Source organism: Colossoma macropomum, unplaced genomic scaffold (genome assembly GCF_904425465.1).
Source record: "Colossoma macropomum unplaced genomic scaffold, Colossoma_macropomum, whole genome shotgun sequence".
Taxonomy (NCBI): Eukaryota; Metazoa; Chordata; class Actinopteri; order Characiformes; family Serrasalmidae; genus Colossoma; species Colossoma macropomum.
In genome coordinates this window covers 27,035,281-27,058,400 of record NW_023494807.1, presented here as the reverse complement: position 1 = coordinate 27,058,400, position 23,120 = coordinate 27,035,281, and the positions used below count along the sequence as shown (strand labels likewise).

The 23,120-nt window shown below is 40.0% G+C and overlaps 1 protein-coding gene across 1 annotated transcript in view; it reads left to right on the top strand.

Annotated features, from left to right (window-relative positions):
- Positions 1 to 23,120, top strand: part of LOC118797095 (MAGUK p55 subfamily member 7) — a 72,256-nt gene that overhangs the window by 11,648 nt on the left and 37,488 nt on the right. Inside the window, exons 4-11 of the mRNA XM_036556321.1 lie at positions 4,560 to 4,637; positions 5,863 to 5,943; positions 8,815 to 8,958; positions 16,757 to 16,838; positions 17,282 to 17,367; positions 17,537 to 17,611; positions 17,752 to 17,948; positions 19,869 to 19,933. Of these exons, the coding sequence (XP_036412214.1) occupies positions 4,560 to 4,637; positions 5,863 to 5,943; positions 8,815 to 8,958; positions 16,757 to 16,838; positions 17,282 to 17,367; positions 17,537 to 17,611; positions 17,752 to 17,948; positions 19,869 to 19,933 (808 nt within the window). The remainder of the gene's footprint in view (positions 1 to 4,559; positions 4,638 to 5,862; positions 5,944 to 8,814; positions 8,959 to 16,756; positions 16,839 to 17,281; positions 17,368 to 17,536; positions 17,612 to 17,751; positions 17,949 to 19,868; positions 19,934 to 23,120) is intronic.

Genomic DNA, 23,120 nt, shown 5'->3' with positions numbered 1-23,120 from the left:
AGTGCGTTTACATGCACCTAATAATCTGATAACTGCAAAAAATCATATTTTGTCAGTAATCTGATCAACGCATTTATATTCTCCTGGGTAGTCAGATATTGGGGAAACTCTGGTTCTGCATGAGTCAGACAGTAATCAGATTTCTGCTACGCAATCAGCCAATAAACTAAACAAAAGATAAACTCATGCCACAGCTTAGAAAGAAATTGCGCCACTTTACCTGAAAATATGTACCTACATCATCTAGAGAATGAAGAATATTTAAATTGTTCATTTCATCAAGCACGTAGTTGGTTTCAGTGTTGCTCTAAAAGTGTTTCGTTGCTTGCTTATTTCCAGTGCTGCGGTCTGTTTTGCACATGTGCAGACTGAGAAATCCGAAAGAAATCAGAGTAAGAGTTTACATGCACCGAGAAATCTGATTACTGAGGTAATATCCAGCTCTCTTTATTGGATTTCTTAATCGGATTTCTAGACCATACTTCAGTCTAAGAAATCGGAGTATGCTGTTTACATGACAATTTAAATAATTAGATAACTGCAGAAATCTGATTATGATAGGACTATTGTAACAATCTGATTAATCTGATTAATCATGCAGACTCAGACGTTGTTTATCACAAAAATGGGAACATGTCATCATACTGAGTGAAACCTCGTAAGTAGCCTTACATTTACCCATTGTTTTTAACACTTGACTCCGCTGTGAGCCGAGTGTAGCCTTTTGCCTTAATGAGGTCAGCCATGCACATGACTACTTATCTACTCAATGTCATCGCCATCTGAAATTCTCCCAAGCTGTTGCAAGACACACACACACACACACACACACACACACACACACACACCTGCTGAAGCACCCTGTTGGAGAACAAGTGTTGCATTGGCGAGAGGCTCTCAGGAGACAAGCTAGGACATTATTTACGGGCTAAACACTTCAGCATGAGGCCGAAATATATAAAGTTGATATACTGAGTCTCAGCATGCAGGCCGTGTTCCAGACATACCCCGAACTCATCTCAGCTGAGAACACAAACACACAGCTAAAAGATTAAGCTCTGTGCACATGAAATGACAGCTTCTTGTTTTTTTTATTTTTTCCAAACCCACTGCCATGTGATTGTAACAGGAGTAAGTTGTGTTTCTACAGGCAATTTTGCAATAATACTGCCTTTCAGCACAAGAAGTAGTTCAGCTTAGCATGCTAATCAGCTGGAGTCAAGTAACATGATTTACTTCATAGCTGTAAAAAGTGAGAGGTTTCATTTTTCAGTGTTGTGGATGATTTTGCAATAATACAGACCTCTATAAACAAAAAGAAATCTAACTCATAATGATAATCAGCAGGAATCAATTTGATTTACTTTATTACTTAAGTAATGTTTTTTTTTGTAGATAATTTTGCAGTAATATAACCTCTATAAACAAAAGGAAGCCTAGCTTGTCATGATAATTAGGCAACATGATTATAACATACTGCCAAGAAAAGCGTTATTTATTTATTGTGTGGATCATTTAGCCTTTTTTTTAAGTTTTTTATGAGTCCAGTCGTCTCATCTTTAATTCCTTCCCTACACACTCCTGAATTTCAGCTATTTCTTATGTCAGTAAACCAGCTTGCAGCGACTGAAGGAACCACAGCGGATTTTTGTGGCCGAACATTACGAAATATTTTCAGAACTCTCTTGAAATAGGACTAAATTTTTTGGCTTGTCTGTATATGAGGTGTGAGATTTGGCTGGAGCGCCGAGTGCTGAGCGAGGGACATGATCAGTATGTGGAGGGAGTTTTATGTGCAAGTTATGTAGGCTCTGCTCAGAGATCCAGTCTCTAGGGCCAGAAACTGCCCAGACCCATGGCCTACATGTGGCTGTGCTTGGCGTCCAATATCGTCTATGGGAGAAAAAAAGAAACCCTGACATTGTTTTACTTAATCCAGCTGTTATAAAACATGTCCTTTTAATATGAGAGCTCTTAGCTATGTGTGGGTTGTAAATATGATTACATCTTTCTTGGGCAATATTGCAGTTTTTCCTTTGCTTCACATATTATAGAGTCAGCTAGACATTTGTCTGACTGACGGGGTGCTGATAGACAGGGAGGCTGAAGGCCAAAAAGACAGACAGATAAACATCCGAACAGACGGACGTCCCAAACTCTTTTCCTGAACACTGTCATTTGTTATTCTATCACCAATTTTGCTCTTCTTAACAAATTAACAGCCATGGCCTCATGATACAGTGAACTTCTCAGACAATATACTCACAGGATTTGTTAGAACCAAAGGGCCCTTGGGGTTGTCTTAGGTTCAGTTTGAGCAACAGTGCCCCAGACCGGTTTAAAGAAATAGTTTGGCATAAAAAATTCAGAGGATTTTTTTCTTACCCCAAATATGATTGGTCAACGAAGACATGTTTGGTGTCCCGAGTTTGGTTGTTTAGTTGTGCACTGGAGCTACAAGGCTAATGTAGCTAATAAGGATGTAACGATTTCCATACAGTAGTGGCAAATCAGATTTGAATCAGTGTATCGAAATGCAAAGCTGTATCACCCCTCACTCTCTTCTGAACAGCTATCATTTGCCAGCCTTAAGGGAAACCACTGTCAAAGCCAAGCATCTGGGTGCAACCTACTAGAGGAAAATGAGTGTGAATTGGGTGGGGCATATGCTATGGACACACCATTCAAATCACTGGGCTTTCTTTTGAAGAGCTTAGAAATTCTAGGAATTTCTTCCATTTTCTTAGAAGGTGTATCAGCAGAATAAAGACATTTTAATGCACAAAATGAAAACTGGAATCAAATCTTGACCTCAGAAAATGAACATACACTGATAAGCCGAAACATCAAGACCAGTCACAATTGAAGCAAATCCTGTTTCATTATCTCGTAACAATGGCAAGGGAACAAAGTTTGGAATATATTAGATGGTAAACGATAAGTCAGTTCTCCTATTCAATGTGTTGGACGTGGGAGAAATGAGCATCCTTATGGCCAAATGGCTGGGTCAGAGTGTCTCAGAAAGGCTTGTGCTTCTGGTCAGCAGTGGTGACTAACTACATTAGACCGAGGAGGGACAAACCCCCAAACAGCGACAGGGTGTTGGGCGCTCAAGGCTCATCAATGCGAGAGGGCAAATAAAAAGCAATGCTGTCTGGTCCAAACCGACAGAAGGGCTCACGTGGCACAAGTCACAGAAATTTTTAATGGTAATCATTCCGGTATGAATGTATCACAACACACAGTGCACCCTGCTGCGTATGGGGCTGCTTTGCCACAGACCAGTCAGAGTGCCCATGCTAACCCCGGTCCACTGTTGAAAGTGTCTAAAATGGGCACACCAGAGTCAGAACTGGACCTTGGAGCAAAGGAAGAAGGTCACCTTGTTCATTGAGTCCCAGTTTCTTTCACATCGCATGGATGGCCAGGTATGTGGGCAGCATTTACCTGTGGAAGTTTTGGCACCCAGTGCAGTGTTCTCTTCTGAAACCCTGGGTACAGGCATTCATGTGGACATCAGTTTGACCCGTGATACCTACCTAAACATTGTTACGGACCATGCACACCCTTTCATGGCAATGTTAATCCCCAACGGCAGGATAATGCACCCTGCCACACTGCACACATTGTTCAGAAATGGAAAAGAACATGAAGAGTTCAAGGTGTTGCTCTGGCCTCCAAATTTCCCAGACCTCAATCTGATCGAGCATCTGGAACAAGAAGTCTGCTCTGCGGTAGCTCCATCTCACAACTTACAGGACTTAAAGGATCTGCTGCTAACGTCTTGGTGCCAGATACTACAGAGCACCACAGAGTCCACGCCTCGGCAGGTCAGAGCTGTTTTGGCGGCATGGACGAAGAGCATGTTTGGTTGGTGGTCGTAATGGTTTGACTTATCGGTATATGTGTAACATTTCTAGTAGCTTACAAGTAACAAAAGTCCATACCCGATAAATTAGCATCATCCACCAGCAATCATATGTAAATGGCATGACTGCTAGCAATATCTATTTTGTTTGTGTCCGTGGCTGCTGCCGACTTAAAGTCAAATGTATTTGAAGTTTCTTGGTGGTTTGAGATGCTCTCAAGCTTAAAACTACCCCATTTTAAACCGGAGTGATGCAGCTCGAATAGGAAACATGAACTGCTCCCAAACAACATTGTGTAAGAGATACTGAGAGCATTGTCAGTCCACAATGTGTAAATGTCTTTATTAACATTCAGATCAGTATAAACGTTTTCCACTTATAAACCATTATTTGCAGTCTATTCCCCACTATCACGTGATTTTGTTTACTTAAAGGTCCCACATCTACATTTTCCTTGTATTTTATTTTTTCCCTGGTGTCCATTTATAATGTTTGTGGGGGTTTATATGCAAAGTTTTTACCAGTCAAACACTGGTATTTACCGGCTGTCGTAAACTCTGTTCACCCACCCCCAGGAACAAGGGGGTAATTTGAGATGCATCCAGTCTTCACACAATTTCAGTCATTTCTTGTCTATAGTGCTACAGACAAGTCTGGTCTAGTGCACTAACACCAGTTCTCTTCTCACAGCTCCATGACAAGCTGCAGAGGTTTGGGGCTCAGCGGCCGGCTCCGTTCCAGGACAACGCTGAGGATCTGGCCCGGGAGGTGAGTACTCTCCAGAGGAAAGTCATGGTGTTTGTCCCCTGGTCAATATGAGCTGCAGGAAGAGAGACAGAGCACCAGGAGCTGGTTGCAGTTTCACTGCTGAGGCCTCCTGCCTTTGGCTGTGCTGTCAGTGTGAGGTATATTGAGAAGGAGCACCAGTCAGGACGAAAGAATAACAGTAAGACACAGTGTTACACATGTACACACACTCACTCACTCAATCACTCACACATTAAACACACATATTGTACACAATGGTCTCAGTCTCCTGATTGCTATAGTGGTTTGGCAAGTCTATTTCAGAACTGGAGTAGGACCAAGCCTGCTCAGAAGTCCATCAGCACACCACTGTATTAGGTCCTTCTTTTGACTGGACTACACTGAAGCAGTACAGGATGTTACATACATTATAGAGCTCCTAATCTTTTCACCAATAAATGTACAAGGTACAAAATCCTCTGATGAACTTTGCATATCTGTTCTTGTCTCAGTTTTTGTCCCTCAGGGGATATCAAAAGAACCTGAGATATTACTAGATATGAAACTTGACTATGAATGCACTAATAATTTGTCTCATCGGTGAATCTTGCAAAAACCATTATCCCCTCAGCGGGCTCCAGCTGGTATCGGTTCAAATCTTCAGTGATTGTTGAAACAGAAGATTATCTCTCGACCGCGATCGCTCACCGTATTTCATTAAAGCGAGCGGCAGTTTTCAAGCGATATCGCTTTCCATCTTCCCCGCTGAGCGAAAGCAAGGGGGACATTTTGGAGCACTGAGCTGCTAAAAGCATTTTCCTTACATCGCGGCTCCGTGTAACGTTTCAGTTGTGGCCATTTAATGTATGTTTAATGTCAGGTCCGGTGGCATTCGGAACCGCTCTGAGGTTGGCTAAGCTGCGGCAGAGACTGCTTTTTCTCTGGGACTGTCAGGCTTATGGCTTTTTGACCTACAATGCAAACACTGGCATTAAACTCACACTAGTAACCAGGCTCGGACTGGATTAAAACAGCCAATGCAAACATAAATGAGTCTAATTCATGGTACCTAGAGGACAAAGAAAGAAAAAGTGGAACTGGGCTGGCAGTAAAAAAAACAATTAGACTGCAATGATTTCTTTATAGGCTGTGCAGACTGCTTATATGGTGCAGTAAAGAAAGCTCATAAGTGAGTGGCACACAGTTAATGTCCCTAACCTCACAGTATTGCTGTCTTTTCTTGCAGTTAACCAAGGAGCTGCGTACTTTAGTGGCTCGACCAGAGATTGTCGAGTTGCTGCATGTGCTTACCAAACCCCATGTTCAGGTAAGGAGTGTGTCAAGGTGTGTGATGGTTGTTGTGTTAGTGAATTGAACATAAATCCACATTTACACTCAATACATAGTGCTGAATATTAACTGAATGATACTGGGGAAAGGAGTATGAAGAGGGGTATGAAGCCCTTCAACACTGGGCTTCGATTTAGTGGAACTACCTTCTTTGGAGTCCTGGAGCACCATCCAGTACCTTTGGGATGAGCTGGAGTGGCGTTTGTGATCCAGATCAAATCATCCATCATCACTGTCTGATCTCACTAATGCTCTTGTGGCTGAATTCTCACGGCAGTGTTCCAGCATGTAGATTAGAAACTTACCAGAAGAGCAAAGGCTGTTACTGCAGAAAGTATAGACAAACTCCCTATTAATACCCTTGATTCCAGAGGTAATTTGGGATGAACACGTGTCTACAAACTTTTGGACATATAGTGTACGTTCCAGTACATTAGTAAACCTTTAGTATGATGTGATTGAGGATGGGTCTGCAATATTTTTGACAAATATTGTTTGTGTTCCTTGGATTATGTGAATGCCTTCATTTGTCCCAGTGTCCAGAAAACATCGTAATTGCAGGGTTCCCAAATGTCCTGGAAAACCTTTAAAACCTAGAAATGTATAGACTAGTTTTCCAGTCACAGAAAACACCTGGGAAATAAGGAAATTAGTAAAATTTCTTTGAAATAAGTCAAGTCCTGGAAAAGTGTGAAGTTAAACCACTGAGATTTCATATGTTAGCATATCGCTGTTGTCAGAAGAAAACCTTGTCTCCAAAATGGTAACTTTACAGGAGAAGGAAAAAACCTACTTTACTTTTAATGTAAGTCAATGGAACCAGACTTTTTTTCCAAGTCATTTTGGGCTGTTTCTGTTGGTCCATTCATCCTGAAATTTACACACAATGTATAGGGCAACAGGCATTTTCAGATTACATCAAAAACTGAAAAACGACAAAAATGGAGATATGAGGTTTTCTTCCGACAGCAGCGATATGTTTAACTGCTAATGGCAAGTATGAGTGTGTTTATACATATTGTGGTTTGAAATGCTACAGTGTCACATGTGGACGGATACATAGACACTGTGTTGAGACGCCTGGTAGAGCAGGGTTACATTAACACGTCAGCTTCTTGCAGCTTGTAACATTCACTTCTAATAATTTAGTAGGATTTGTGATAAAATGATGATTCGTTGATGAACGGCTTGTGTGATTGTGTGTCAGTATATCACCCAATAGATTGTGTATGTATGTATGTCTGTCTGTCTGTCTGCCCTGCGATGAACTGGCGACCTGTCCAGGGTGTATCCTGCCTTCCGCCCAATGACAACTGGGATAGGCTCCAGCACCCCACCATGACCCAGAAGGATAAGCGGTTTAGATGATGTGTGTGTGTGTGTGTGTGTCTGTGTGTATCACCCAATAAGGGTTGTTAGGGGTTGTATTATTGATTTGGGCAGTTGCGTGTCTTTTTAAGATGACCTTTAGTGAGCAGCAGCTGTCTTGTATATTAGTAGATATAATGGAAATTCTCCTGGAAAAGTAGTGGAAAATTATTTGCTAAAAAGACTGGGAAACCTCGATTGGACAGAAAGGTCAGAGCACACAATGATGCATCTTGTAATTAGTTAGGGGCTCATACTCATAGCGCACACTTCTGTGATATCAGTATTGCAAAGGTTGTAATATAGTCCTACTGAATATGCTTAATGCACAATGTACTCAGTACACAGTGGCTGTGTGTGTCCCGCTCGGAAACCCAGACATACCACAAAAAAGCATAATAGTCGATTCCTTATTTGGTAGTACTTCTGTAGTAAGCAGACAGATTCTTGGGGTGAAAATCAACCTTAAGTCTAATGTGCTTTTCCATCTGCCACTTCCTGGAGACAACACAAATAGTCTCTCAGTAAGCATCATTAGCATGGCTAAGCTAACCATGCTCTCATGCATGCCAATCGATACATCATAGAAACTGGGACTCCTTGTTCTGGACAAGCAAAAACTCTACCTGTATTTCTGTTAAAAGACATTTGCAGACATTTTGTGGATGAGAGCTTTAGCAGTGACAACTTTATTCTTTGACAGGTTTAACTAAACGTTGGTTCTTGGATCTTTTGTTTTGTTCTCACATTTTATGAGCCAGTGCTTCACCAAAGTAAAGTATGTGCAGGAAAGAAGTTTTATCAAGCCAAGTTCAGCAGCCACTTAGAAAAGAAAAGGAATATCAATGGCATGGAGATACTGGATATGTACTGGGTTGCAGTGTATTAACAGCATATAGTAGCTCCTTTTGACATTTTATAATAATAATAATAATAATAAGAAGAAGAAGAAGAAGAAGAATGTGTAATTTATATAGTGGAATGAAAAAATTGATAGATAAGTAAATAAATAAATCAATAAATAAATAAATACCTCAGTACCGAGTTCCCTGTAGAACTGCTGTGGAATGTCTCAGCACATCCAAACATCTATTAGCATAGGAACTGAAGTTTTTTAGGTGCTGTTCTTCTATTTATGGGTCCTTATGGTCTAAAATAAAATGCTAAAGCCCCAAACTGAGAGGTCTGAACAACAGCAGAGCAGCCCTTGTGCTAAACCAGCAGAACATGATGAAATGAATCCTTAAAAAAGGAGAAACTAGATGTTAATGATTGATATACTTAAGTAGATATATCATTTGAAAATACTCATAAGATGTTCATCAAAATTGTACTTAAATACATGTAACTCCATAAAATCCACTAGTTACTACCCACCTTTGACAACAACTACTTATAAGTAATAATAATAATAATAATAATAATAATAATAATCTTCTGCTTGAAAACTAGATTTAAGCTTGTTTCACTTCTCTTTCAGAACCTTCTCTCAGTGCATGATACTGTGGCCAAGAAAGATTATGACCCCAAACTTCCTCCACTGCCACCTCTGCCTGCTGATGATGGGGAGGATGAGGAAGACTCTGTCAGGATTATCCATCTGGTCAAAAGCAAAGAGCCACTGGTCAGTCTCTTTGGGGCAGTGAGAATACCTGGACATTCCTCTTTCTTCCCCGTTTCCCTTTATTGTTCTGGTCACTAAATAACCACTAGGTTGTATGAAATTTGTATCCATTGATCAGCCATAACACAACTCTTTGTTTCTGCACTCATTGTCCATTTTATCAGCTCCACTTGCCATATAGGTGCACTTTGATGGACTACAGGTACAGACTGTAGTTGTTCTGCATACTTTGTTAGCCCCCTTTTTACCTCATTTTTTAATGGTCAGGATCCTCACAGGACCTCCACATAGCAGGTATTATTTGGGTGGTGGATCATTCTCAGCACTGCAGTGACACTGATGTGGTGGTGGTGTGTTAGTATGTGTTGCGCTGGTCTGAGTGGATCAGACACAGCAGTGCTGCTGGAGTTTTTAAACACCTCACTGTCACTGCTGGACCGAGAATAGTCCACCAACCAAAAATATCCAGCCAACAGCGTCCTGTGGGCAGCGTCCTGTGACCACTGATGAAGGACTAGAGGATGACTAACACAAAATGTGCAGGCACAGATGAGCTGTCATCTCAGACTTTATCTCTACAAGGTGGACAAACAAGGTCGGAGTGACTAATAGAGTGGACAGTGAGTGGACATAGTGTTTTAAAACTCCAACACAACAATAACACACCACCACCATGTTAGTGCCACCGCAGTGCTGAGAATGGTCCACCACCCAAATAGTACCTGCTCTGTGGTGATCCTGTGGGGGTCCTGAACATAAAGAACAGGGTGAAAGGGAGCTAACAAAGTATGCAGAGAAACAGATGGACTACAGTCTGTAACTGTAGAACTACAAAGTGCACCTATATTATGAGTGGAACTGATAAAATGGACAATGAGTGTAGAAACAAGGATAAGGTTTTAATGTTATGGCCAATTGGTGGATATGCCATTTATTTAACTCCATTACAGTATTAAATACTTAAAAAATCTGCGTTGATGTGTATTGGGGTGATCCAGAACTGATCATCCAACATCAGTACCTGACCTCACTAAGCCTCTTATGGTAGAATGCAATCAAATCCTCACAGCAATGTTCCAACATCTAGTTTAAAGCCTTTCTAGAGAGGGATAAAGGCTGTTACTACAACAAAGGAGAACAGACTCCCTATGAATACCTTTGATTTTGGAAGAAATGTTGGATGAGCAGAGAACATCAAATGTTTTCGGTAACACTTTCTATAAATGTCACCTTTGTAAGCATCTATAAACACATTCATAACATGTTATAATGCATTCATAAGACATTATAAACATAGCTATAAATATTTATAAAAATGCATTATATGTTATAGCCATGTTTATTATGCATTATGAATTGTTAACATAATGCATTATAAGTACTGATCATAACAAGTTATAAGAGCTCATAAGTCATATTTGTGCACTCTAAGTAAAGTGAAGCGTACTGTACTAAAGCCTCCTCCAGTGTTAAGAGTGAGGCTTCAAGCTGAAGTATTTACTGAAGGATTTACTGAAACACTAAAACATACATAATAAAGCACATTACAGGCTTCAAATGTCAGAGTTTAAACTAGAGCTGCCATCAGTGTTTTACCCAATGTGGGAAAGTCAATGTACACCACCGTTAGCTTGGTATTTGTCTTTACTTTACGCTCTCCAAGCTGGGACTGACTTCTTTGGCACTGAAATCATAACATGTTATTAACACTATTTATAATGCACTATATTAACAATTCATAATGTATAATAAACATGGCTATAAAGTGTAATTCAGTATAAATATTTATAACCACGTTTATAGTGCCTTATGAATACATTATAACATGTCATAAATGTGTTTATAGATGCTTACAAATGTGACATTCAGAGAAAGTGTTACCATGTTTTCTAATAACATTTGGACGTATAGTGTATTTCTGAGAAACCCTCATTAATTATCCCTGTATATATACTTTTAAATACCCCAACAAAACTGTTTCCATCCTCATTTACACAAGATTAGCTTAATAGCAATAAAGTCAAATAGGTTAGACTTTGAAGCCATCAGCTGACCATATCTAATATGCCCCTGTAGGAATTGCTTTGAAGGACGCTGAAACGATATGTGTGGTTAAAATGAGTGGTTCAAGCGATACAGGACATTTTATAAGGGAGATTTTGATTGTAATCATCAGAATATTATGAAGCCACACAGATGGATGCAGGCTATAATAATGGGGAAGATCAGAAAGGAGCCTGGACCGCCCCTTCCCTCTGCAGAACCTCAACAATCACTTTTTCCATCTCCCCAAAGCACCATCTGCATTTAGGCTACATTAGTGTATCCTAGATATAGCACTTAGTGTACACATAGAGAACATTATACAGCACTCTGGAACGACCAAGAGCACAAGTTTAACACACACACTTCACAACAACCTTTATCCTTTTATTGCCGGTGATCTTTTTTCTTACTGACGCATGACGTGGCACCCATCCCAATCATGATGCGTAACTAATAAAATGTTGTTTTTTAAAAAATATTGTTACCTCTTCCACATCATCTAACATCTGGCGAGTAACATCGGAGGGAGCTTGTCATATATGAATGGAGCTTTTTATGAATTCCAGAGTCAGAATGGAAAGTTTATCATCACTTCACAAAGACTCCCAGTGTGCCATCTACATGCTCGACTGGGTGTTTTTCTTTCCTCCTTGTTTCTGCCACGACTGGGATTGGAATGGAGGACAATCAGATAAATCATTAGAGAGGCATCACTTAATTCATCAGAGAATAACGTGTACATGCAATAAGTCATGAAGCAGTCATATAAAAATGCGCCAGACGTCTAAGTTAGTAACAGTCAAGTGAAATAGTGGATGGCCTATTTTGGGCTGTTCGAGCGAGTCAGAAATAAAAAAACAATTTGATAGAGAAAACACAGAACTCAGAATGAGATATGTACCATGTGTCATTGTGAATGAAAGAATTTAACATGTTTTTCTTTCCAACACATTTTACTATATGCAGTTCACACTGAAAAAAAGAGACTTGAGTTTCATTGTCTGGATAAAAACTATAGCATAATAGAAACCTCTTAACTATCTGTCCATCTTTGTAGAGCTGTTAAGTAGATAAAATATAACATACAGCCAGTACTCTGTCATCCACTCAGTAGCATTTTGACAATATGATACCAACAAATATGGTTCCACTTCTCACCACCAGCTTTCGACTGTGCCTCTTGGGTCTCTAATAACCGCCAGGAACGATTATGTGTTAAAAAAAAAAAGAAGGCTGCAGAAGACTGTTGCCTGTCAGACCCCGTGTGTACATATGGACTCCATCAGATCTGCTCATGCAGACGCTGGGTCATCTTACTGATGATGAGTAATTGGACGGCCGTGGGGATATAAAGCCCCTCCTTCCACTCTGATTGTTCACCCTCCAAGCATGTCATTTTCAGAGAGGCTTCATCCAGTCAGCGCCTATTTTCTGCACACCATGGCAAGCCGGCAGTAAACAGTGGGCCTCTGCTTTGCCCTCTGCGTTTAACCATACCTTATGTATCACTGACGGTACATTCAAAAACTTTGTCGATGCACCCTTTAACTCAGTAAAAGCTGTCCCCGGGGAAGTCCGGCTGCATGCTTGTCTACGTTGTCAGTAGTAAAATGGATCAGCATGTGGAACTGGAACTTTCTGTGTGCTGTGTTTCTGAGTAAGCACGCACACACATTCAGAATGCAATTCAGGAACATTCAGAATGCAGTTCAGGGTTCAAGGATTGAAGGACTGTTATTGATTTGTCTAGACCAAGAATAAAAGGTGACTCAAGTGTGAAGTACAGTGCCATGCAAAATTCAGAGACCACCCTTTCATTTATTTGATTTCAGTCAAAACCGTGCCACCAACACTAAGTATTTGCATTTGAATGCCAAAACTAAGCATCTGAGACGTTGTGGTTTGCATTGATGAGTCTGAGGCCCAATCCCAGTTCTTATTTTTACCCTTACGCCTTGTTTTCGAGTGGTCGCTTGGAACTGAGTTACAAGGGGTAGTGGTTGAAATCCTCCCCTACAAAATGGGACAACCCTCAAGTAAAAAAAAGAATATGCTCTGTAGGGGTAATAAATAATTGTTACCCCCCATGCTCTTTGAAAGCATATAATGCCTTAAATTTAACTAAAGACCAGAAGCAAGGTTGCTGAACCCCTAATTCTTTGGTGATGTGAAGCTGAAGTCACCTATTCGCCAGCTTCTCATTCAAATTTCCCCGTTCCAGGAGCAGCAGTTATACTCTGGCACTTCAGGCGTCAGTATTGCCAGACTATTTAAGGTGGAACGGCAAATTTAGTTAGCTAGCTACCAAGACATCAGCATACTGAGTGTGCCTCTAAAAAACCTCAGAGGGCCATGTAGCCTTAAGACTTCATGCTACCTCTCTGTCTCAACAAAAATCAGGACACCCTACCAATAGAAGTCAACATGCATAATGGAAGGCTAAGGGCTACGTGGTACGGGCAAGAGGTGAAATTGGATTGGGCCTAAATCTGCAGTTAGGATAACCTGGATGTTGACAAGCAGAAAATGCAACCAACTTCTAAGACTGAACTTTGAAGGTGTGGAAAAAAATCCCTGCAGATTTCTTTGTAAAACTGAAAGCAGGTCTCGAAAAAGAATGGAAGCTGTAATAAAGACAGAGTAGACATACTAAATACTGTAAAAAGTGTACAGTGCTGCTTTAAAGTTTGTGAAACCCCATATTCTATATTTCTGTAGAAATTTAATGTAATACTGGATCATTTTCCTCAATAAATAAATGAAACTTTGGTCTCATTTGTTTAAATTTGCTCTCTTTATCTACTTTTAGGACTTGCAGAAAGTCCTATGCAGAATATAGAACATTCTAAAGGTTTCACAAACTTTCAAGCACCACTGTATTATACTTAGTTATTGAGTCTTATGTATACGTTTCTGTTAAATATATATCTTCTACTTTTTTACCCTGAAAAATTAATAACTTGTTCTTAATGGTCATTTGACTGGATTAAATGAATAAAAGGGAGGTCTCTGACTTTTGCACAGTACTGTATATTTCTATGCATATGTTATTTTGCTTTATAAGTGAAATTGTGACACACAAAAAAATCTAGTTTTTAGAGTTTTGAGAACTAGAAATTTGACCTCTACTTTACATATCAGAATAAAAGTGACAGCATTGAGATTTCATGTTATTAAAAGAGGAGAGTAAAGATCTGTGCTTTTTTGCCTCTAGATTAAAGAGTTAAAAGACAGCACCTCTCATGATGAGGCACCAGAAGCCTCTCCAAAAGAAGAGATTATTTTGCACTCCTCATTGGGGCTCTGGGACCTATGATTAGAAACTGGTGGCCATTCTGGTCACTCCTGTGGTCAGAGAACCTCTCTAGGTCCTCTTTCCCTCTAGAATCAGCACTCCAATGCTGCCTGGTTGGGTTGACCACCAGTTTCCCTTATTGTTTGCCATTCAGCTGCCTTGCTGGAGGCCGTGTGGGCCATGAGGCCATGGAAGGAGATTTTCTGAGAGGCCCTTTACTGCCTGAATGGCTGACTTTCCACACAGTTTGGACAGGAGTTTATTTTAGGAGCTTGCCTAGTTGTTGACATGTGTTTGAGGGCTTAACCTAAACAATTGTGGTTTAGGAGGCCATGTTCATCACGGTGGGCCCATTGGCAGTGCTGGGAGTAGAAGTGCGCAGGATACAAGGTTTCTTACATAGACGTGTTGTGAGGGGCTTTTTCTTAAGTAGGTGTGAGGTGAAATGATATGAGATCATGCTAATTGATGTGGAATTGAGGCAAAACACTGTAATGCATTTTATTAATCAAGGCCAAATAAAAGCTCAAGGTATGGACTGAATGAACATGAAAGATTCATCATCTTGGGTGCTGATTTTCTTCTAATGTGGCTTAAAAGACATGAATCAAATGTTGGACATGTAATGTCAACAAACTGAGGGATTTTAACAACAGTTTCCTTGTCTGCATTTGAACTCATTCCCTCATTAAGTACACGTTTTCCTCTGGTTCAGCTCTGTATTTAGCCTTCTATTCCTGCCGTATAAACTTTAGATAAACAGAAACTTGTGACAATGTTCACACTTATGTTGTTAGTATACCCTTTTATGGACTTTTAATACAGAATATGATTTAACTGTTTAATACTGAGGCAAAAATGGGGGAATTTCTACTCTGTTTTATTTATTTCAGCTTAATTTCTCAGTACTGTTGTCATATTTTTTTTCATACAGAGGGAACACAATCTAACAAAGTGGAAAATTTGTATATTATTATTTTATGTGGGTCACAAAGCACCATTTTGAGTAAGCACACACATGAATAGGAATATGCTTCAAACGTCAGTGGGCTTTTATTACTTTGAAGAAACAAATCAATAATAAGCATTTATGTATCAATGTGTGTGCACACTTGGTTAGAAACTATCACCGTATGTACAACAGTAAAGGCATGGAGCTTCTTTTATATAGTGATAGAAAACATGGCAGCACAAAGACAAAGGCAAAGTCTCTGAATGTATTCCCAGCAAGGCTAGATGCTCTTGACTTAATATGTGAGTAAATATGTCGTAAGTGATGCTGTGTGGACAGTGTTGAGTTAGTTTGACGTATTACGAACTTGGAGCTTTTCATCTTAAGTTTTATTTTTATTTTTATTTTATCATCTTAACCCTTTTGTTTATTTTCCTTTGTTGTTGAAGCTGCTGCAGAACAGTGACAGTGCTCCATTTCTCTTTGAGCATTAATAGAACACCACTAGTCATTTGTCTTTTGTATGAGTGATGTAGTTCAGGGGTCGGCAACCCAAATGTGAAGAAGAGCCATTTTGTCCTTTCATCAAAAATCAATCCAGCTTGGGAGCCACAACATTTTCCGTCCGTTTCACCATCTTGGCTGTAAATATGTCTCAGTATGTGCCGATGTACTAGACTAGTATCGGCTAAAAAATATGATCAAAAATGCAGACTCACTTTAAGCTTTAAGCTTTACCTCAGCTGTAGCTGCTTTTCTCGCATCTCTGGCAGGAAACTTTTCCACAAAAGTAAAATAGTTTCTTGTAAAATGTCTCTCAATTCGATTTTTACTAGTCACTTCTCATTCACCAGCTTCTTGTTCTAATTTTCAAGTTCCACCTTAAATGGTGCCTGAGGTGCCAGAATGTAACTGCTGCACCATTTAAGGTGGAACAGGAGCAAAAAGCTGGCAAACAAGAAACTGACTTCAACTTTGCTACTTTTTAGTGTTTGACAGTTTCTTGTTGCGGGTTAGACGTATCAGGACACCAGCTGGAGAGCTTATAAATATAAATAAATCTATTTGTCTCCAAATTTTTGATGTTCATCTTATATCCTTTCTTTGTCTTTTCGTTAGCTACTAGCAAGGCGAGACCTGTTGTCTACGTTGCTATGGTGATGAGCAGTCTGCATGCCAACCTTCAGGATTAAAGTTTAAATTAGCAGTTCTACATTAACTCCAGCATTTAACAGCATTTATTTTTAAAACTATGTTAGACAAATCAGCAGACTTTATTTTTACTGCAAAGGAGGATTATTTTATTTTTACCTAAAAATCTAATTCTGCTTTGGAGCTGCAACAGGGCAGTGAAAGAGCTACATGTGGCTCCAGAGCTGCATGTTGCCAACCACCAATGTAGTTAAACAACACATTCTGTGGAATAGTAGCATCAGTGATAGTTATAAGTACCTCATAACTCCGTGTAAAATCATTTCTTGCACTCCGCTCATTCTGTGTTGTAGGGAGCCACCATCAAAAAGGATGGGTCATCTGGTGCCATTGTGGTAGCCCGGATTATGAGAGGAGGAGCTGCGGACAGAAGTGGTGAGCAGTAGCATATCCTATGCACTTCACATGTCTCGGTGTAAAGGTAGTCTTCAAGTGTGCTGTGTTTATTATACTGAATGCTTTGGTTTAATTACCTTTTTAAAAAAAAGAATTTAAGTTATCGTGAAATCTTAATTTTGGTATGACTTTTTAACAGCAAATAAACAAATGTGAGTGGAGAAACTTACTTGCACAACAGTACAGATGATAATTCTGTGAGATTTTTTTCCATTTGAGATTTCATTTTGGCCTAAACATGATTTTACACTTCATATTTTATGTTCAAATCTGACATTCATCAATCAAAATCAATGCACTGCATTTGCACCCCTGCTGAATACAAATACATTTCCATTTGATCTTAGAGAATATCAGCTACATTCTCCTTGGGTCATTGTGTCTCTATGAAGCTCGGCTAGCTTGTGTTCTCATTGAATTAGGTCTTATCCACGAGGGGGACAAGCTCAGGGAGGTCAATGGAGTTCTAGTGGAAGACAAGAGACCAGAGGAGATTGTCCCCATACTGGTACGTGGCTCTTTATTTCACTGTAGGCTATGTGTGTTTGTTTCTGAGCATTTTCCCGTGGCCCACGGCTCTGTTTTCTATTTATTCTCATTTGCGATTCAATCTGATGTTCCAAATCTGTACTTTGTGAGCTTCCATTGGAACAGCTTCTTGCTTTCACATCTTCCAGGCCAAGTCAGATGGGGCAGTAACCTTCAAAGTAATCCCAGGCACCAAAGAGGAGTTGGAAGCTGAAGACACCAAGGTAACACGTGTCCCTTTATCGAAATTCCACTGTTTGTAAAGCACAGCTTTCTATAATTCAGTTTGCACCACCAGATAATCAGGACCAAATGCAGAGGGAAATTTGGTTCAGCATCAAAGGGTGTTTTTGGATTCTTCTAGATTTTTGTCAGGACGCTTTTTGACTACAATCCGAAAGAGGATCCCGCTATTCCGTGTAAGGATGCAGGCTTGGAGTTCAGGAGGGGAGATGTGCTTCAGATTGTAAGCCAGGAAGACGACACTTGGTGGCAGGCCAGAAGGCATGGAGATCCCAACCTTAGGGCTGGACTGATCCCCTCCAAGCAGCTTCAAGAAAGGTGAGGGACCTTACACGCAAATCTGACTGAAGTCCAAGCCTACACTGAAAAAAAATTATGCATTGACTTTACTTGGTTCAAATATGTACATCATTTTCATATATATGAAATATGTGAACATGAACACGAGCTAAAATGCGTCACAAGTAACATCCTGGCTGTTATTGGGATCGTAGACACGAGCTGAGGGCAGATGATCATCACAGCTGTGGTGCTGTTTGCAATTACCTCCAGTTTGTGATTGCTTTTACAACAGTTTTGCAAAGTAAAGCAATGAAGCCTCAAACATTGTTTCAAATATAAAGTACCAACATTAAGTATAGTATTAAATCCATCAGTATTTCATTTGTTCTCTCTTTCCTTTTGAGCACCTTACTGTCACTCTACCTCGTCCATACTTTTAGTCTGCCAACAGGGTACAGTTATCTTCCCAACAAAAGGTGTTCCCAAAGATGTCATTGACATTATGTTCCCTTTCAAACAGACAGCAACATTCACACAAGCAACTACGCAAACGCACCTCAGCTTCCTCACTATTTTTGTGCATCTTAAATAAGTTTCCAAAACAGAAGTTACAGTGAAAATGGGACTCCTAACAACCGTGCAAGACCTGGTAGACCACCAAAACTGCCCCCATCAGGTAAACAGCACTTTCATCTTTGAGAGAGAGGAGAAAATCAAGCTGCTTCAGATCTGAAAACATCCACAGGTGTTTCTGTCCATCCTTCCACTGTGAGAAGACGACTCAGCGCTATGGGTCTGAAAGAAGCCCTCACTGTGAAAAGGAGACGGACACATCAAACAAAGAAGCTGAACAACTGACTGACCACCCCAGAGTCATCACTAAATGTGTTTCGACTGTGAGAAGCAGAAAATGTAACCAGCTTTTAAGACTGAACTTTGGAGGTGTGGAAAAATATCCCTACAGATTTGTCTGAAACACTGAAATGAAGTCTCCTGAAAAGAATAGAAGCTGCACTAAAGGTAAAGAGTGGACACACTAAATGCTGAAAAAATGTATATTATATTTAGCTGTTGAGGCTTATGTGTAATTTTCTGTTAAAATGTTTTCTGCTTTTTTTTGACATTGAAAATGAATAACTTGTTGCGCAGTACTGCATGTTTTAATATTGCCAATTTCCCCAGTAGTATCGAACACAGTGAACAAAAAAGCACAGAGAAAAACGCCTTTCAACCAATCAAATTTTGTGGTCGGGAGCAAACTGATATATTTTATTTATGTAGAAATTCGTGAGTCAAGTAAATTCAGTACATAATTTTCATTTTCTGTGTGATAAAAGCAAACAAAGTAGTGATGCCAACACCACAACAACAGCATTCTCTATTGTCAGGTTCCTGTTCAAACTCAATCAATCAGAGCCAAGCTCAATCGCTGCTCCTCTCATCATACCGTCCAAGGAGATGAGACACGGTCAGTGGCAGACAGGCACAAATGCTCAGTCTATCAGTCAAAAACACATGTCTCATGAGAGCCACAAAGCATCCTCATCCACATTTTAGGAGCCCCATCCATTAGATTCAGACAGGTATGTACTGGCTTCCAAACAATGATGGGAATTTCTCAGGCAGCTGCTCCATTCGCTATTAGTGCATCTGCCCAGATCAAGTAATCACGCAAAATAATGGCACAGGTGCTGATGCACTTTGGACACAGAGTGGATGGAAAATCGTGCGGCGCTCAAAGCCGATGATGTGTATTACAGATTTTAGGTCTAGTAGCAGTTTCTTGGCAGCCTTCTAAGAACCTGGATGCGGAGGTTTTCAGCAGGCTGTGAATTGAGGCCTTTGTGTTTTAGGTTTGGTCGAGAGAAGCGCAGAGTGCACTGCATGGAGAGGGAAGGTCATGGATCTGGCTATGAATGTGACGGTTTCAGATTAGCTCCTGTGTTCTCTCTGCAGGAGAGTCGCTTTGCAGAGGCCCGAAGCTCTCTTCCACCCAGCGAGAGTGCCAAAGCCAAGCGCCGGTAAGCTCATTCATGTGTGATGATGACCAGATTTGTATCACAGGCTACCTAAGGACAATGCATACTGAACAGATAAGAGCAGTGCTGCTTGACAGTGAACAGTACAATGCCCACCAGCAACGATCACTTTCACTGTTCTACTTCATTGCAGCTGAATGATGTGTTATGTTATGAACTGTTATGCAACAGATGTACTTTCTAATTTGGGGCATGAAACATTCTGCACCACCCGTGATGAAGTCAAGTCTGAAGTAGTGGGGTATACTGTGACTGACACGGTTAGCAAGACTAGCCTAGCCAGCGCGTAGCAATCTAACTACAACACTTTAGCTGTATAAATACCTGTAACCTATTAATGTTGGTCCTGAATTGTTTTAAATTTAGTAACAACCTACAAGACTAGTTAAGAAACTACAGTAACATTAGTATCAAAGTGGAATTCCACTGATTTTTAAAAAATTGTACATAATTCACTTATTAAGAAGTAAGCAAAGTCATTCAGAGTGGTTCGATGTGAGATGGTTAATTGTAGTTAAACTTGGTGACTCTGATTTCTTTACAGTGGTGGTGATAGGAACCAGGGGTCACAATGTCTACAACACAAATATAGCCATTTTATTTACTGTCTAAAATGACCAGTGTACCTACGTGGGTCTTCTGGGTTTTTTAAATAAATGGTCTTTTAGTACATTTTTGCGCTGCATGTACCTCTCCACCGTGAAAGGATTTTAAAATGATGTTTAAGGCCAAAACCTCCTATTAATAAATTGCTTAATGAAATAACTTTCTGAGAGGGCCCTTATAGAGGCATTAAACTCTTCAGACGCCTGGTTCCTGTCACTACCACTGTGATCAATTCTGGCTCTGTAAGTTTCTCTAGAACAGACCACTCTGAATGTTACGATTATGGCAAAATTTGGAAAAATTGGTGGAAGTCTCCTTTACCATAACAGGATTGGTTGATCAGTTGGGACCAGGCAAGCATGCTGACCCAAGTATCTCACTCAAGGATTTTCTTGTTGCTGCAGCAGAGCAGAAAAGAGTATTTTTCTTTGAAACTTCGATGTTATGGAGATGTTGAAGTGGTGCTGACCACTTTTTCACTTTCAGTTCTACAGCCAGCCTAATGAGGAGTGAGGCAGAGTTTTATTTCCGTGGCTATTAAGAATTCAGTTTCAGTGGTAATTTGCCACTTTGGACTTAAAACAGTAGTAGTGGCCAAATGTGTGAACACCTCATGCGTTGGGCTTTTTTAAGTGGAGTATAAGAGAATAAGAAAATTTTAGTGATTACCTAGTGGATGTTTGGCTTGTACCTGCATATCACATAGGCTGCCCCTCTGACCCAATGTCTATTTTTCAAAATTAAGAATTCATCCAAAAAAAAAAACATTAAAAAAACATGCATTCTCTTCAGGCTCAAGTGTTCTTCATCATGTTTGAAGACACACAGGCAAAGGACCCAACACTTTGAGAGACTGGAGCGGCTAAGATAGCAAGGGACCGTGGCTGAGAGATGGAGATAGATGGAGATTAATGGAGCGAGTTTGAGCCAGGGCTGTAGAGCGTCTCTCTCTTGAGACGTGAGTGGGACGAACAAACTTGATAGTGCTCAAGGAAGTGCTGTAAATCCCAGTGGCTCTGCTGGACACTTTAAAAAAGTGTTTTACTGTGTGTGAACAACACATCCACCCCGAAAGCCCGGAAAGATCTTTGCTCAAGGTCATAAGGATTGCAGTTCCTTTGCACACACCTCTGTTGATTAGTCTGATGCAAATAGTTGGCAGAAAGTGTTATATATGTACCCTTTTTTCAAAATTGGAATCAGTTGTCTTTAATAATTGGTAATTTATTGAAAAAAAATAATACGGTGTAAATTGAAATATTATTAACCAGGCATGAATTTTTTGGGAATGACGAAAAGCAAATATAGTAATTATGGATGTTATTTATAACTTAATTCTTGGTGCTATTCAGCTTTTCGGTTATTTTAAAACTTCTACAGCAATTTTCATCATTCTGGACACATCTGATATTTCTTAATTTTGGCTGCCTTCAGTGTATTTGAACCCTGTAAGGTGTTACAGTATAAGCATCATTTAAAATAATTCTATTCATGTCAATCAAATTGGTTTCATATATAATGCTGAAAACTGATCCCAGACTTCTTTCTGAACAGTACAGTTCAGGCACTAGAATCAGCTTGTGCTTTCAAAACGGACAACTCTATTTCAGTGGATTAAGTGAATGTTATTGTAGTTTGCCATAAAACGACCAATACAGTTAAAGAGAAGAAAGCAGATGGGTGGATGTGGTCTTATCTGGAATATTCTCATCTCATCTTGAAAAGTCATCTCACATCTGTTCAAAGTGACAGTCAGTCTTATAAAAGCCCATCTGTGCTGGCTGAAGAGAGAGAGTGACAGCTGCCCTGTAAGTCAGGACCTTCTCACCCTGGTGACCGCAGAGGACACAAACACACACCGATTTGTTTTCAAACCCTGTCGAAATTTTAATATTTCAGTTAAAATATCTGTTGAATTTAGTGAAAAAATGCACATTCAAATATAGAAATTGTTAAAATGTTAAAAGCTATCTGCTGTGGCACGCACCACGTTTCTATCATGTAGATGATGGCTACGAAGCACGTGGTAGAACATGGCATAAATAAACAAAGCAACAATAGCAACAATCTGTTTTGGCATTAGTTTAGTTTTAAAATGTTTGGGGTTATATGCAAACATCCGACAGCTCTTCTAAATCTGTCAGTCTGAACAAAGTGATATGTTTACTTTATAAGCTGAATAAAGCTAAAAGGCAGAAACGCGTCTACTGCAGATGGAACATTTTTCTGACCAGCAGATGCTCCAAATGTGGATATGTTGTAGCACAGTAAGCCAGTACTAATGCAGTATTTATAAGGTGAAGTAAGCTGCTAGTTTAACTGCTTCACGAAATGCTGACTAAGTTATATAGCCAGCCACTTGGTTTACAGAGTTTTGTACTACGCTTGGTGCACCTGCACGCTTTCACTGACCACTCTCTTTTAGCTATTAATGCAAACATAAAAAGACTAGAATGGGGGATTTTATGATGTCATTCTTTTTCTAACTACCCCTTACCGACCCTCCCCCACCCCTGTTTGAGAACTTTATGAAACCCATGAGCTTCATTTGCAGCACTTACCT